At 49.9% G+C, this 16,663-nt stretch overlaps 1 protein-coding gene across 5 annotated transcripts in view; it reads left to right on the top strand.

The window, feature by feature from the left end:
* The window catches only part of CNTFR (ciliary neurotrophic factor receptor), a 487,615-nt gene extending 471,790 nt beyond the window's left edge, over positions 1–15,825 (top strand). For 3 of the 5 annotated variants that reach the window (XM_077281315.1, XM_077281313.1, XM_077281314.1), the window contains 2 exons: positions 13,563–13,719; positions 15,155–15,825. In XM_077281315.1, the coding sequence (XP_077137430.1) occupies positions 13,563–13,719; position 15,155 (158 nt within the window). In that variant the 3' untranslated portion in view covers positions 15,156–15,825. Of the gene's footprint in view, positions 1–13,562; positions 13,724–15,154 lie in introns of those variants that run through there. The other 2 variants (XM_077281310.1, XM_077281311.1) reach the window with 1 other exon arrangement.
* The last annotated feature ends 838 nt before the right edge of the window (positions 15,826–16,663 follow it).

The following is a 16,663-nucleotide window of genomic DNA, read 5'->3' as shown; positions in this document are numbered from 1 at the left end:
TTGGACAACGTCTTTATTGCTGTTGAGCCCTGGACCTTTGTAGCCTACTTATGGTATGCGTGCTGAGGAGGGATCTACTGCTTCCACAGCCTCCCTGCTGTCTCTCCTCTCCTCACTTCTGCTCATCTCTCTCCTCTTCCCTTCTCTGCTGTTCTTCTCATTTGCGTTTCTATCTTCTCCTTCCTTCTTTTCTGTTATTCTTTCTTCTATTCTTCTTGTCCCTTTTCTTTGCTGTTTTCTCTTCTATCAACTGCTTTTCTCTCCTTTAATTTTCTTCTCTTATTTGTTGTCCCTTCTCTCTCTTCTCTCCATTTTCTTATCTAATTTTTTCTCTTCACATCTCCTTTTCTCTCATTTTCCCTCTCTGCCCGTCTTTTCTTCTCTTTTTCCAGCTTCTTCTCTCCTGTTTGTCTTTTCATCTTTTATATTCTCCTATGCTTTTCTTTCCCCTCTTCCCTTCTCGTCCTTTCTTTTCTCTAGTTTCATAACTAGTTTTCTCCCCTTTCTTTGCTCTCATCTCCTCTCATCTGCTATTTTTCCTTCTTTCTCTTTTCTTTTCTCCTCTTTTCTTTATCTCTTCTCATGTCCCTCAATTTTTGTCTCTCACAGCCCTATCTCGCATCTTCTCTCTTCTCCTTTTCTCTCCTTGTCTTTTCTCCCATCTTTTCTTCTCTTCTTTTCTCATATTCTTTCCTGTTGTCTCATTCTCTTCTCTATGCTGCTCTTCTGTTCTCTCATTTTCTTTATACTTTCCTTTTGTCGCCTCTTTTCTTCTCTCCTCTTGTTTAATCCTCCTTTTCTCCTCTATTTTCTCCTCTCTTTTCTCTCCTTTTTCTTCTCTTTTTCTCCTCTTCCTTCTCTTTTTCTCTCTTTTTCTCTCCTCTTCTTTCTCCTCTTCCTCTCTCCTCTTTTTTCTCCTCTTCTTCTTTTCTCCTCTTCTTCTTTTCTCCTCTTTTCTTCTCTTCTTCTTTTCTCTTTCTTTCCTCTTCTTTTCTCCTCTTTTTCTCCTCTTCTTTACGCCTTTCTTTTTCTCCTCTCCTCTTTTTCTCCTTTCCTTTTCTCCTCTTCTTACATAGTTACATAGTTACATAGTTATTAAGGTTGAAGGAAGACTGTAAGTCCATCTAGTTCAACCCATAGCCTAACCTAACATGCCCTAACATGTTGATCCAGGGGAAGGCAAAAAAAACCCATGTGGTAAGAGTAAGCTCCACCATGGGGAAAAAAATTCCTTCCCGACTCCACATACGGCAATCAGACTAGTTCCCTGGATCAACGCCTTATCAAGGAATCTAGTGTTTATACCCTGTAATATTATACTTTTCCAGAAAGGTATCCAGTCCCCTCTTAAATTTAATTAATGAATCACTCATTACAACATCATACGGCAGAGAGTTCCATAGTCTCACTGCTCTTACAGTAAAGAATCCGCGTCTGTTATTATGCTTATTATTCTTCTTGTTGTTTTTTCTCCTCTCCTCTTTTTCTCTCCTCTTCTTTTCTTCTCTCTTTCTCTCCTCTTTTTTCTCCTCTTCTTCTCTGCTCTTCTTTTCTCTTTTTTCCTCTTCTTTTCTCCTGTCCTCTTCTCTTCTCCTCTTCTTTTTCTCATATCCTCTCCTTTTCTCCTGTCTTTTCTTCTCTCCTTTTCTTTACTCCTCCTTTTCTCCCCTTTTTCTCTTCTTTTTCTCTTTTTCTCTCCTCTTTTTACGCCTCTTCTTTTCTCCTATTCTTCTTTCATCCTCTTCTTCTTTCCTCTTCTTTTCTCCTCTTCTTCTCTCCTCTTCTTTTTTTCTCTTTTTCTCCTCTCCTCTTCTTTTTTTCATATCCTCTCTTTCTCCTCTTTTTTTCTCCTCTGCTCTTCATTTCCTCCTCTCCTCTTTTTCTCCTCTCTTCTTTTTATCCTCTGTTCTTCTTTCCGCCTTTCTTTTTCTCCTCTCCTCTTTTTTCTTTTTCTCCTATCTACTCTTCTCTTTATTTTCTCCTCTCCTCTTTTTTCTCCTCTCCTCTTTTTTCTCCTCCCCTCTTATTCTCTCCTCTTCTTTTCTCTTCTTCTTTCCTCTTCTTTTCTCCTCTTCTTTTCTCCTCTTCTTTTCTCCTGTCCTCCTCTCCTCTTCTTTTTCTCATTTCCTCTCCTTTTCTCTTTTTTCTCCTCTCCTCTTTTTCTCTCCTCTCCTCTTCTTTTCTCCTCTCATCTTTTACTTTCCTTTTTCTCCTCTCCTCTTCTTCCCTTCTTTTCTCTTCTTTCCTCTTCTTCTTTCCTCTTCCTTTCTCCTCTTCTTTTCTCCTGTCCTCTTCTCCTCTCTTCTTTTTCTCATTTCCTCTCCTTTTCTCTTTTTTCTCCTCTCCTCTTTTTCTCTCCTCTTCTTTTCTCTTCTCATCTTTTACTTTCCTTTTTCTCCTCTCCTCTTCTTCTTTCCTCTTCTTTTCTCCTCTTCTTTTCTCCTGTCCTCTTCTCCTCTCCTCTTCTTTTTCTCATTTCCTCTCTTTTTCTCCTCTTTTTTTTCTCCTCTCCTCTTTTTCTCTCCTCTTCTTTTCTCCTCTTTTTTCTCCTCACCTCTTCTTCTCTCCTCTTCTTCTTTCCTCTTCTTCTTTTCGCCTTTTTTTCTCCTGTCCTCTTCTCATTTCCTCTTCATTTTCTCCTCTCCTCTTCTTTTCTCCTCTTTTTCTCTCCTCTTTTTTCTCCTCACCTCTTCTTCTCTCTTCTTTCCTCTTCTTCTATCCTCTTCTTCTTTTCTCCTTTTTCTTTCTTCATCTTTTCTCCTCTTTTTCTCCTCTCTTCTTTTTCTCATATCCTCTCCTTTTCTCCTCTCTTTTCTCCTCTCCTTTTCTCCTCTTTTTCTCTTCTCCTATTAATTTCTCCTCTCTTTTCTCCCTTCCTGTCTTCTCTTCCCCTCCTCCCATCCCTCTAGTTTTCTCCACCATAGCTCTTGCCTTGTGCTCAGACCTTCCCTTGAAGAGTCTGAAAGTGTGAGATGTATCAGGGTCCTTCCTTTCTGTGGGCCCCTGAGGATCCGCGGGGGCTGTGACCTCGGTACTTTCTTCAGGTTGTGGGAGTTGTGAGTGAAGCCTTGAGTATAAGACCAAGTATGATGATCTGGATCCTGGCCACAGATGAACATGTGTCTCTGATCAGGGCCTGGAAGATGCTTGCACTTAGTGGAGGGATGAGCGGCGGGGATGTCATGTATCATACAGGGAACAGATGGGACATGTGCAGCGGTGGGAACGTTCGTCGCCTGGACAGATCCCAGTTATTTGTGTATAATAAATTCTGCTCCTCCTGCTCCTTCCACCCCGGGGCCTCGCTATGTGACGGCCTCATAAACATTATGTATTATATTCTAATTATTAATACTCCACATCAAAGTGATGTCTGCGCAGCGCGGCCTCTGCTCCCCTCCCCCGCCAGGATACTATTAAAGCCTCCACCTGGGGGAGGGGAGACTGCTGACCTCCATGTCCTATGTATTAGAGTAATTAAAGCCTAATGAGCAAATAATGAAAGCCCCTCACATAGAGCAGACCACTTAACCCCGTGATGGCATCACGTGAAGCTGAGACATTGCAGAGTAGCACCTCCCAAGACGGCAGAAATCTGCTCCGAAAATTCCTTGTCTTCCTTTATAGCAGATGTTTTCCTTCTTCAGATCCAAAGCAAAAAGACAAAGAAATATGAAAAAAAGGCATTACGTCTCCTCGGAATACAGTGGGGCAGATCTACAGCCCCCGAGTAATATAAGCATCGAGAACCTTCACTACGGGCCGAACATGGGATCAGTTCATCAGTCGTTCCTTGTATTATTGTAGGCCACAAATCTTCCCACTAAGCCACTGGGCACCATCATGGGGCAGAAAAGGGTCTTCCCCCAAACTGTTTCCACAAAGCTGGAGGCCGCCCCCTGATAACAGCCCATAGGTGGAGTGTTATACACTGGGGGGTGAAGGGCCTTATGTTATACATCGGGGAGCGAGGGGCCTGATGTTATACACCAGGGGACAAGGGGCCGGATGTTATACACTGGGGGGCGAGGGGTCTGATGTTATACACAGGTGGAGTGAGGGGCCGGATTTTATACACCAAGGGAAAAGGAGCCAGATGTGTTATACACAGGTGGAGTGAGGGGCCGGATGTTATACACCAGGGGACAAGGGGCCGGATGTGTTATACGCAGGTGGAGTGAGGGGCCGGATGTTATACACCAGGGGACAAGGGGCCGGATGTGTTATACGCAGGTGGAGTGAGGGGCTGGATGTTATACACCAGGGGACAAGGGCCCGGATGTTATACACTGGGGGGGCGAGGGGTCTGATGTTATACACAGGTGGAGTGAGGGGCCGGATGTTATACACCAGGGGACGAGGGGCCTGATGTTATACACTAGGGGACAAGGGGCCTGATGTGTTATACACAGGTGGAGTGAGGGGCCGGATGTTATACACCAGGGGACGAGGGGCCGGATGTGTTATACACAGGTGGAGCGAGGGGCCTGATGTTATACACCAGTGGACAAGGGGCCTGATGTTATACACTAGGGGACAAGGGGCCAGATGTGTTATACACAGGTGGAGTGAGGGGCTGGATGTTATACACCAGGGGACAAGGGGCCGGATGTGTTATACACAGGTGGAGTGAGGGGTCGGATGTTATACACCAGGGGACAAGGGGCCGGATGTGTTATACACAGGTGGAGTGAGGGGCTGGATGTTATACACCAGGGGACAAGGGTCCGGATGTTATACACTGGGGGGGTGAGGGGTCTGATGTTATACACAGGTGGAGTGAGGGGCCGGATGTTATACACTAGGGGACAAGGGGCCGGATGTGTTATACACAGGTGGAGTGAGGGGCCGGATGTTATACACCAGGGGACAAGGGTCCGGATGTTATACACAGGTGGAGTGAGGGGCCGGATGTTATACACCACGGGACAAGGGGCCGGATGTGTTATACACAGGTGGAGTGAGGGGCTGGATGTTATACACCAGGGGACAAGGGGCCGGATGTTATACACTGGGGGGGCGAGGGGTCTGATGTTATACACAGGTGGAGTGAGGGGCCGGATGTTATACACTAGGGGACAAGGGGCCGGATGTGTTATACACAGGTGGAGTGAGGGGCTGGATGTTATACACCAGGGGACAAGGGGCCGGATGTGTTATACACAGGTGGAGCGAGGGGCCTGATGTTATACACCAGTGGACAAGGGTCCGGATGTTATACACAGGTGGAGTGAGCGGCCGGATGTTATACACCAGGGGACAAGGGGCCGGATGTGTTATACACAGGTGGAGTGAGGGGCCGGATGTTATACACCAGGGGACAAGGGGCCGGATGTGTTATACACAGGTGGAGTGAGGGGCTGGATGTTATACACCAGGGGACAAGGGTCCGGATGTTATACACTGGGGGGGTGAGGGGTCTGATGTTATACACAGGTGGAGTGAGGGGCCGGATGTTATACACTAGGGGACAAGGGGCCGGATGTGTTATACACAGGTGGAGTGAGGGGCCGGATGTTATACACCAGGGGACGAGGGGCCGGATGTGTTATACACAGGTGGAGCGAGGGGCCTGATGTTATACACCAGTGGACAAGGGGCCTGATGTTATACACTAGGGGACAAGGGGCCGGATGTGTTATACACAGGTGGAGTGAGGGGCCGGATGTTATACACCAGGGGACAAGGGGCCGGATATTATACACTGGGGGGCGAGGGGTATATATTATACACAGGTGGAGTGAGGGGCAGGATGTTATGCACCAGGGGACGAGGGGCCGGATGTTATACACAGGTGGAGTGAGGGGCTGGATGTTATACACCAGGGGACAAGGGGCTGGATGTTATTCACAGGTGGAGTGAGGGGCCGGATGTTATACACCAGGGGACAAGGGGCCGGATGTGTTATACACAGGTGGAGTGAGGGGCCGGATGTTATACACCAGTGGACAAGGGGCCTGATGTTATACACTAGGGGACAAGGGGCCGGATGTGTTATACACAGGTGGAATGAGGGGCCGGATGTTATACACCAGTGGACAAGGGGCCGGATGTTATACACCAGTGGACAAGGGGCCGGATGTGTTATACACAGGTGGAGTGAGGGGCCGGATGTTATACACCAGGGGACAAGGGTCCGGATGTTATACACTGGGGGGCGAGGGGTCTGATGTTATACACAGGTGGAGTGAGGGGCCGGATGTTATACACCAGGGGACAAGGGTCCGGATGTTATACACTGGGGGGCGAGGGGTCTGATGTTATACACAGGTGGAGTGAGGGGCCGGATGTTATACACCAGGGGACAAGGGGCCTGATGTTATACACCAGGGGACAATGGGCTGGATGTTATTCACAGGTGTAGTGAGGGGCAGGATGTTATACACCAGGGGACAAGGGGCCGGATATTATACACTGGGGGGCGAGGGGTATATATTATACACAGGTGGAGTGAGGGGCAGGATGTTATGCACCAGGGGACGAGGGGCCGGATGTTATACACAGGTGGAGTGAGGGGCCGGATGTTATACACCAGGGGACAAGGGGCTGGATGTTATTCACAGGTGGAGTGAGGGGCCGGATGTTATACACCAGGGGACGAGGGGCCGGATGTTATACACCAGGGGACGAGGGGCCGGATGTTATACACTGGGGGTCTAGGGGCCGGATGTTATTCACCAGGGGGCGATTGGTCAGATGTTATACACCGGGGCAGGGGAGCTGGATGTTGTACACCAGGGCGCGAGGGGCCGGATGTTATACACTAGGGGGTGAAGGGCCGGGTGTTATACATCCTGGAGCGAGGGGCCTAATGTTATACACCAGGGTATGAGGGGCCAGATGTTATACACCAAGGGGCGAAGGGACAGATGTTATATACCGGGGAGTGAGGGTCCGGATGTTATACATTGGGCGACGAGGGGACAGATGTTATACACTGGGGGGGCGAGGGGCTGGATGTTATACACTGGGGGGGGGGCGAGGGGCCGGATGTTATACACTAGGGGGTGAAGGGCTGGGTGTTATACATCCTGGAGCGAGGGACCTGATGTTATACACCAGAGTGTGAGGGGCCAGATGTTAGACACCGGGGGTGAAGGGACATATGTTATATACCAGGGAGTGAGGGTCCGGATGTTATACATTGGGGGGTGAGGGTCCGGATGTTATACATCGGGGGGCGAGGGGCCGGTGTTATACACCGGGGGGTGAGGGGTCAAATGTTATACACCGAGGGATAAGAGGCTGGATGTTATACTCAAGGGGGTGATGGGCCAGATGTTATACACCGGGGGCACAGGGTTGGATGTTATACACCGGGACCAAGGGGCCAGATGCTATACACCAGGAGACAAAGGGCCAGATGTTATACACTGGGGGGGCAACAGGGCTGTATGTTATACACCTGGGGGGTGAGGGGCTGGATTTTACACACAGGAGTGTTATACACTGGGGGGTGAAGGGCCGGATGTTATACATCCTGGAGTGAGGGGCCTGATGTTGTACACCAGGGTGTGAGGGGCTAGATGTTATACACCAGGGGATGAAGAGACGGATGTTATACACCCGGGGGCAGCGGGGATGAATGTTATACACTGGAGGGCGAACGGCTGGATGTTATACACCAGGGGGGCGAGGGGCCAGATGATCTACACCAGGGGGCAAGGGCCAGATGTTACACACTGGAGGTCGAGAGGCTGGATGTTATACACCGTGGGGCAAGGGGCCAAATGTTATACAACAGGGGGCGAGGGGCCGGATGTTATATACTGGGAGACAAGGGGCCGGATGTTATACAACAGGGGATGAGGAGCCGGATGTTATACACTAGGGGCGCGAGGGGCCGGATGTTATACACCGGAGGCAACGGGGATGGATGTTATACACTGGGGGGCAAAGGGCCGGATGATATACACCGGGGGTGAAGGGCCTGATGTTATACACAGGTTGAGTGTTATACACTGGCGGGTGAGGGGCTGGATGTTATACACTGGGAGGCGAAGGGTCGGATGTTATGCACCGGGGAGTGAGGGGCCTGATGTTCTACACTGGAGGGCGAGGGGCCGGATGTTATACACCAGGGGGCAATGGAGCCGGATGTTATGCGTTGATGAAGACGTGGGGCCTAATATTTTTCTCCATGATGTATATTGTTTAGTTACAATCCAGTGATGCCCACACTGTCACACTCTTGTGATGTTCCCAGATTCGCGCTCCGGTGATGCCCACACTGTCGCACTCTGGTGATGCCCACACTGTCACACTCTGGTGATGCCCACACTGTCACACTCTGGTAATGCCCCCAGTTTCGCACTCTGGTGATGCCCGCAGTTTTGCACTCCTCTGATGTCCACAGTTTCGCACTCTGGTGATGCCCGCAGTTTCGCACTCTGGTGATGCCCGCAGTTTCCCACTCTGGTGATGCCCGCAGTTTCGCACTCTGGTGATGCCCGCAGTTTCGCACTCTGGTGATGCCTGCAGTTTCGCACTCTGGTGATGCCCGCAGTTTCGCACTCTGGTGATGCCCGCAGTTTCGCACTCTGGTGATGCCCGCAGTTTCGCACTCTGGTGATGCCCGCAGTTTCGCACTCTGGTGATGCCCGCAGTTTCGCACTCTGGTGATGCCCGCAGTTTCGCACTCTGGTGATGCCCGCAGTTTCGCACTCTGGTGATGCCCGCAGTTTTGCACTCTAGTGGTGATGCCCGCAGTTTCGCACTCCGGTGATGCGTGCAGTTTCGCACTCTGGGGATGCCCACAGTTTCGCACTCTGGTGATGCCCGCAATTTCGCACTCCTCTGATGTCCACAGTTTTGCACTCTAGTGGTGATGCCCGCAGTTTCGCACTCCGGTGATGCGTGCAGTTTCGCACTCTGGGGATGCCCACAGTTTCGCACTCTGGTGATGCCCACAGTTTCGCACTCTGGTGATGCCCGCAATTTCGCACTCCTCTGATGTCCACAGTTTTGCACTCTGGTGATGCCTGCAGTTTCGCACTCTGGTGATGCCCACAGTTTCGCACTCTGGTGATGCCCGCAGTTTTGCACTCTGGTGATGCCCACAGTTTTGCACTCTGGTGATGCCTGCAGTTTCCCACTCTGGTGATACCCGCAGTTTCGCACTCTGGTGATGCCCGCAGTTTCGCACTCTGGTGATGCCCGCAGTTTCCCACTCTGGTGATGCCCGCAGTTTCGCACTCTGGTGATGCCCGCAGTTTCGCACTCTGGTGATGCCTGCAGTTTCGCACTCTGGTGATGCCCGCAGTTTCGCACTCTGGTGATGCCCGCAGTTTCGCACTCTGGTGATGCCCGCAGTTTCGCACTCTGGTGATGCCCGCAGTTTCGCACTCTGGTGATGCCCGCAGTTTCGCACTCTGGTGATGCCCGCAGTTTCGCACTCTGGTGATGCCCGCAGTTTCGCACTCTGGTGATGCCCGCAGTTTTGCACTCTAGTGGTGATGCCCGCAGTTTCGCACTCCGGTGATGCGTGCAGTTTCGCACTCTGGGGATGCCCACAGTTTCGCACTCTGGTGATGCCCACAGTTTCGCACTCTGGTGATGCCCGCAATTTCGCACTCCTCTGATGTCCACAGTTTTGCACTCTAGTGGTGATGCCCGCAGTTTCACACTCCGGTGATGCGTGCAGTTTCGCACTCTGGGGATGCCCACAGTTTCGCACTCTGGTGATGCCCACAGTTTCGCACTCTGGTGATGCCCACAGTTTCGCACTCTGGTGATGCCCGCAATTTCGCACTCCTCTGATGTCCACAGTTTTGCACTCTGGTGATGCCTGCAGTTTCGCACTCTGGTGATGCCCACAGTTTCGCACTCTGGTGATGCCCGCAGTTTTGCACTCTGGTGATGCCCACAGTTTTGCACTCTGGTGATGCCCGCAGTTTCGCACTCTGGTGATGCCCACAGTTTCGCACTCTGGTGATGCCCACAGTTTCGCACTCTGGTGATGCCCACAGTTTCGCACTCCTCTGATGTCCACAGTTTCGCACTCCGGTGATGTCAGCAGTTTTTCACTCCGGTGATGCCCACACTGTCGCACTGTGGTGATGCCCAGAGTTTCGCCCCTGGTCTGCCCATGATGCTTTGGAATCTTACATATTGCGCCACTTTTCCCTTACTTGTCAGCACTTCATGCAGTTTAGCTGATGTGACTTCACCAACAAGAAACTTCCATGTTAAATCCGCAGGTTCCCGTCCGGGCCACTGCTCGCTGAGGTGCTTGGCGTACACGGGGCGGGACTGAACCACTAACAAGCCATAGATCATAATTATCATCCGCGCTCCCCCGTAATTGACTCCCGGCCATTGGGGAGAATCTTGTTATTTAGAGCAGAATGTGCGCTCCAGTCCCGGGGGTGGAGAGAAGCGGATTTACGATATGAATTATGCCACGAAGACATGACTGATGAGATGTGGGATGTGCGTCTCCGTATAGATGAAGATGGATGGCGTTCACCGCACAGATGGTCGACTTCCACCTACAAAACCTCTCATTTATAAAGTGCGGTGGCCGGATTATTGGATTCACGACGTACAGGAGAATGCGGCCCAAATATTAGGTGATTACCCGGTGTTCAGCGTCCTCCATCGTTACCATCTGCTGTAAATCACTCGAGAGATCATGACATCATCAGAAAAGAAAGCAAAAATCACAACAAAGTAACAAAAGTGACAAAAAGTTATATTTATTGTATCTAATTGTTGATGTCATCACAGAGTTATAGTGATTGGTCTGATCAGTGATTGGACAGTGGTCTGACGGTGATTGGCCTGACCAGTGATTGGACTGGATGGTGATTGGACTGGATGGTGATTGGCCTGGTCAGTGATTGCAGCAATAGCAAGCTTGATTTTAGCCAATAAAATAAAAATGAAGGATAGAAGTCCCAGAATAGATAATGTAGAATCAGCAAGAAGTACGAGTATAAAACTTGTCGTTTAATGTAGATATTAAAATGAACACTACAAAACACTATTTAAAATGGTTGTAAAGCAGTCCTGCCTTCCACATTGCAGGCCAGAAGTGCCGCCAATATTGGAGGTCGGCTACCTGTGTCAGTACCACTGACATGAAATATGTAAAGCCGCCTGGCAGAGTCATAGAACAAGGAAGATCAATAACCATGAACGACTATGGAGTGATCCCACCCAGTCCGGGCATATACAAGAGGTAGATCAACAGTTGTAGAACATCAATGGAGTGATCTCACCCAGTTCAGACCGGTTGAAGGACTTGGCCTTGTTGGGGCGATAACAACAAGCCCATCCCCCCGCTCCCTACAAACCTAACCCTAACACACCCTTAACCCTAACACACCCCTGATCTCAACCCTAACACCCCCCTAACCCTAATCTCAACCCTAACATACCCCTAACCCTATCACACCCCTAACCCAAATCTCAACCCTAACATACCCCTAACCCTATCACACCCCTAACCCTAATCCCAACCCTAACACACCCCTAATCCCAACCATAATCATAACTCTAACACACCCCAAACCCTAATCCCAATGCTAACACACCCCTAACCCTAACACACCCCTAATCCCAACCATAATCATAACTCTAACACACCCCAAACCCTAATCCCAATGCTAACACACCCCTAACCCTAACACACCCCTAATCCCAACCATAATCATAACTCTAACACACCCCAAACCCTAATCCCAATGCTAACACACCCCTAACCCTAACACACCCCTAATCCCAACCATAATCATAACTCTAACACACCCCAAACCCTAATCCCAATCCTAACACACCCCTAACGCTAACACACCCCTAATCTCAATCCTAACATAGTCCTAACCCTAACACACCCCTAACCCTAATCCCAATCCTAACACACTCCTAACCCTAACACACCCCTAATCTCAATCCTAACATAGTCCTAACCCTAAGGCTACTTTCACACTAGCGTCGGGAACAACCCGTCGCTGTGCGTCGGGCCGCCGTTCCCGACGCTAGCGTGGTCTCCGCCGCACAACGGGGGCAGCGGATGCATTTTTCCCACGCATCCGCTGTCCCATTGTGAGGTGCGGGGAAGTGCGGGGAGGTGGGGGCGGAGTTCCGGCCGCGCATGCGCGGTCGGAAAAAGCGGACCGTCGGGAGCAAAAAACGTTACATGTAACGTTTTTTTCTCCCGACGGACCGCTACCACACGCCCAAACGTCGCAAAACGGACGCGACGTTTTGCAATGCGTCGCAAATGCGTCGCTAATGTTAGTCTATGACGAAAAAACGTATCCAGCAAGAACTTTTGCTGGATGCGTATTTTCGGCAAAACGACGCATTTGCGACGTATTGCAGTTAACGCTAGTGTGAAACTAGCCTAACACACCCCTAACCCTAATCCCAGCCATAACCCTAACCACACCCCTAACTCTACTTCCAACACTAACACACCCTTAATCCTAACCCTAGCTTTAACCCAACTCACTTTCGCCCAACTCTAACGCCTAATGGAAAAATGGAAATAAATATATATTTTTTATTTCATTATTTTTCCTTAACTAAGTGGGTGATAAAGGAAGGTTTTATTTGCTTTTTTTATTTTGATCACTGTGATAGGGTCTATCACAGTGATCAAAATGAACCAATAGGAGAAATGCCCTATTGTTGCGGGGTGCCGGCCGGCAGATCTTGGCATTTTCTCCCTCAGTAAAAACCGACCCGAATCATGTTCCCTGGGGTCCCCAGAGAAATTCCCACTCTGTGGGGCGCCATACACTTATTCCTCTGTGCCAATAAAAAGCGGCGCTGTGGTTTACGTACCCTTAACTGCCGCCATTAAAAGGCGTATCGGCGGTCGTTGAGGGGTTAAATAGTGTTTTGTTCTGTTCATTTTAATATCTGATCAGTGATTGGTCTGATCAGTGATTGGTCTGATCAGCGATGGTCTGAGAATGGTGCCGCTGTGGGACAATCTGTTTCTTTGAGTTATCTCGTGTTATAATAGTTACGCTCCTCAACATAGAAATTGCAACAGCAAGAAGGAAAAGCCATGGAATATTCACAACCTCTGGATTCTCCAGTCTCGTGCAGAAATCCCGGCACCTCCGGTCTCAGCTGCTATCACTGAGGTTATTAATGGCTGAGGAAGGTTCTGCCGCTGAATGTGCAAATCATCAAAATCCGCCGCCAGCAGCTCCTGTGTAATCACCGACCAATGACGTCCCTAAAGACTAAGTCCGAAGACACTGCAGCCACATAAGTCAAGTCCGGAGATGCTGTAGCCACAGAAGTCAAGTCCGGAGACACTGAAGCCATGGGAGCAAGTTTAGGCCACGCAGGCGGCTCACAGTAGTGCGAGTAACATGCAGCCGGGGTGTTGCGTGGAAGAGCAGGTCATGGACACTGGGAAAATGGCGACTAAATCAAGACGTTTTCTAATGTTGTTTCCATAATTCACCACTTGCAGATCGGTGACGTCTCCATCCGGTGATTCCCATCGTTCACCGCTCTTCCCCAGCGTTGCGGAGTTTATATATCATCTTTATAACGAATCTCAAGTAGACATAAATGCATCGATCTCTTTCTTTCAGAGACGACAACGACAATCACGACCACAACCACGACGACTTATGTGGCGCCTCCAACCACCAAACCTTGTGACCCAGAACCTACAGTCAGATCAACGGCAGTCAGAGCGTCCTGGATCTTCACGTTGTTATTGGTTCCAGCTGGGATTTTGCTCATCTGGTAAGATCTGATTGTAAGATGGCTGGTGTTCTAGGATTTTTACTGTACACATTTTTTTTCTCTTGTAACCCTTAAATACGTTCAAATGACTCAAATAAACCCATCATGTACCACACAGACATGTACGCACATTCCTGCCGTGACATCACCATCCTGCACCTTCCATGTACCACAGTGCGGCGCATGTTTCTGCCGATATCACCATCCTACACCCATCATGTACCACAGTGCGGTACACGTTCCTGCTGAGACATCACCATCCTACACCCTCCATGCAGCACAGCGCGGCGCACGTTTCTGCCGAGACATCACTATCCTACACCCTCCATGTACCACAGCATGGCGCACATTCCTGCCGAGACATCACCATCCTACACCCTCCATATACCACAGCACGGCGCACGTTCCTGCTGAGACATCACCATCCTACACCCATCATGTACCACAGCACAGCGCACGTTTCTGCTGAGACATCACCATCCTACACCCATCATGTACCACAGCACGGCGCACGTTCCTGCTGAGACATCACGATCCTACACCCTCCATGTACCACAGCACGGCGCACGTTCCTGCTGAGACATCACCATCCTACACCCTCCATATACCACAGCACGGCGCACGTTCCTGCTGAGACATCACCATCCTACACCCATCATGTACCACAGCACGGCGCACGTTTCTGCTGAGACATCACCATCCTACACCCATCATGTACCACAGCACGGCGCACGTTCCTGCTGAGACATCACGATCCTACACCCTCCATGTACCACAGCACGGCGTACGTTCCTGCTGAGACATCACTATCCTACACCCTCCATGTACCACAGCACGGCGCACGTTTCTGCTGAGACATCACCATCCTACACCCATCATGTACTACAGCACGGCACACGTTCCTGCTGAGACATCACTATCCTACACCCTCCATGTACCACAGCACGGCGCACGTTCCTGCTGAGACATCACCATCCTACACCCTCCATGTACCACAGCACGGCGCACGTTTCTGCCGAGACATCACCATGCTACATCCATCATGTACCACAGCGTGGTGCACGTTCCGGCTGAGACATCACCATCCTACACCCATCATGTACCTCAGCACAGGGCACGTTTCTGCTGAGACATCACCATCCTACACCTTCCATATACCACAGAGCAGCGCACGTTCCTGCCGAGACATCACTATCCTACACCCATCATGTACCATAGTGCGGCGCACGTTCCTGCTGAGACATCACCATCCTACACCCATCATGTACCACAGCACAGGGCACGTTTCTGCTGAGACATCACCATCCTACACCTTCCATATACCACAGAGCAGCGCACGTTCCTGCCGAGACATCACCATCCTACACCTTCATTATACCGGAGCGCGGCGCACGTTTCTGCTGTGACTCACTGACTTTATCTCTTCTCTTCGCAGATTCCTTTGCTGCATTCCTACATAAAGTTTTTCAGTATTTTTCTCTATTTTGCACATGTTACGGAGGATACAAATTATTTTCATGTTATCTTCATTGGTTACGAAAATTCTCTTCTTCCCTTGGAGCAATAGACAAATACAACTGAGAACGGAGCTCGGCACAGCGCCGAAGAGAACAAACAGCAGAGAACGAGATTCTATCATCACCCGATGTGAACGGAAAAACCACGGCCGCCACCACGAGAACAAGGGGAGCGACAACAACACCCACAGACCGCACAGCATCGCCGTGGGGGGAGCCACAGACTCCATACAGACAGATCTCTGGTTGATGGGACGCTACGATCGTCATGGGATCATACAGCTATACCGCCATGCCAAAGACGCACCTGCTACGTTTCTATCCCACCATGCTGTGCTTCCCGGGTCAACGCTCAACGGCGACGTCCTACCGGAAACGTTACAGCCGGAAGTAACGCAGAACTTCCGGGATCTTCTGAGCCACAGGACGAAACCACCTATAACCTTGGATAACCCTCATTCTACCGTTGGCGCCTTTTTACATTTTCCCTTATTTTCTTTTTTTTTGCCAAACGTCGGATTTTGTGCATCATATAGTTTTGAATTTTGTTTAAAACTGAGGAAATTTGTCATTAATTTGATACCACAGGAAAAAAAGAAAAAAAAATGTTCTAAAGTTTCCGGTGCTCCGCCGGGGAGGGGAAGTGACATTGACGCTGCTCCGGGCGTCTTGGATTTAATGAACCTTTTTCTTACGGACTCTGAACAATCGACCCGTTTCATCCCAGAACTTTTCATACATTTCTGAGATATTCTCCCCAATTTCATGGTGTCCTAGAACAAAACCAGGAGGGGTCGGTGCTGGTCTCACTACCGCATGGAATGTCACGTGACCATGTATCAGCGATGGCTGCAGGGGCCACGGTCTTCAGGGGACCCCTCACAGGGAGTCTTTTCTGGGTGGTTTTCTGACTCGCTCTGCGGGGGAGGGGACACTGGCGAGACCTGGTGGTGTCAGTGGAGAGGATTCGTCCCAGCAGTGATCACTAGGTCCAGTCCGGGGCGGGCGGTCTCTGTTGGAAGGCTGCATCCAGCGCAGCGCCTCAGGTCCAGGATTAGCAGGTCTTCCACTCACCTTCAATCCAGTTTATTCAATGCGAATCGATTGTGCCTCATTATATCTCTACAGACCCCAAAACCTAATAATCGCAGGGTAAGAAATTGTCCACCTACCCAGCCTCCATTCTGCTGGATTCGCACAAGGCGAGTCTCTGAAAATGTGGATTCGCTCACATGTTACTTTTTTACTAAATAGTCCTCTTTTTATCAGAAGAGGCAATTTGCATATTTAATTTCCCAGAGGAGCATTGCACGGCGAATAAGCCTCCTTACCTTGACAAGCCAGATGGTATGTCACTCTCCATAAGGAGAAATGTTACCCCTTAGACCCCAGTCCAGAGCCTCTCACCTAGCCAAATCAGTTCTCAT

This window comes from Ranitomeya variabilis, chromosome 1 (assembly GCF_051348905.1).
Source record: "Ranitomeya variabilis isolate aRanVar5 chromosome 1, aRanVar5.hap1, whole genome shotgun sequence".
NCBI lineage: Eukaryota > Metazoa > Chordata > Amphibia > Anura > Dendrobatidae > Ranitomeya > Ranitomeya variabilis.
The sequence above is the reverse complement of the archived record's forward strand: the minus strand, read 5'-3'. Positions and strand labels throughout refer to the sequence as shown.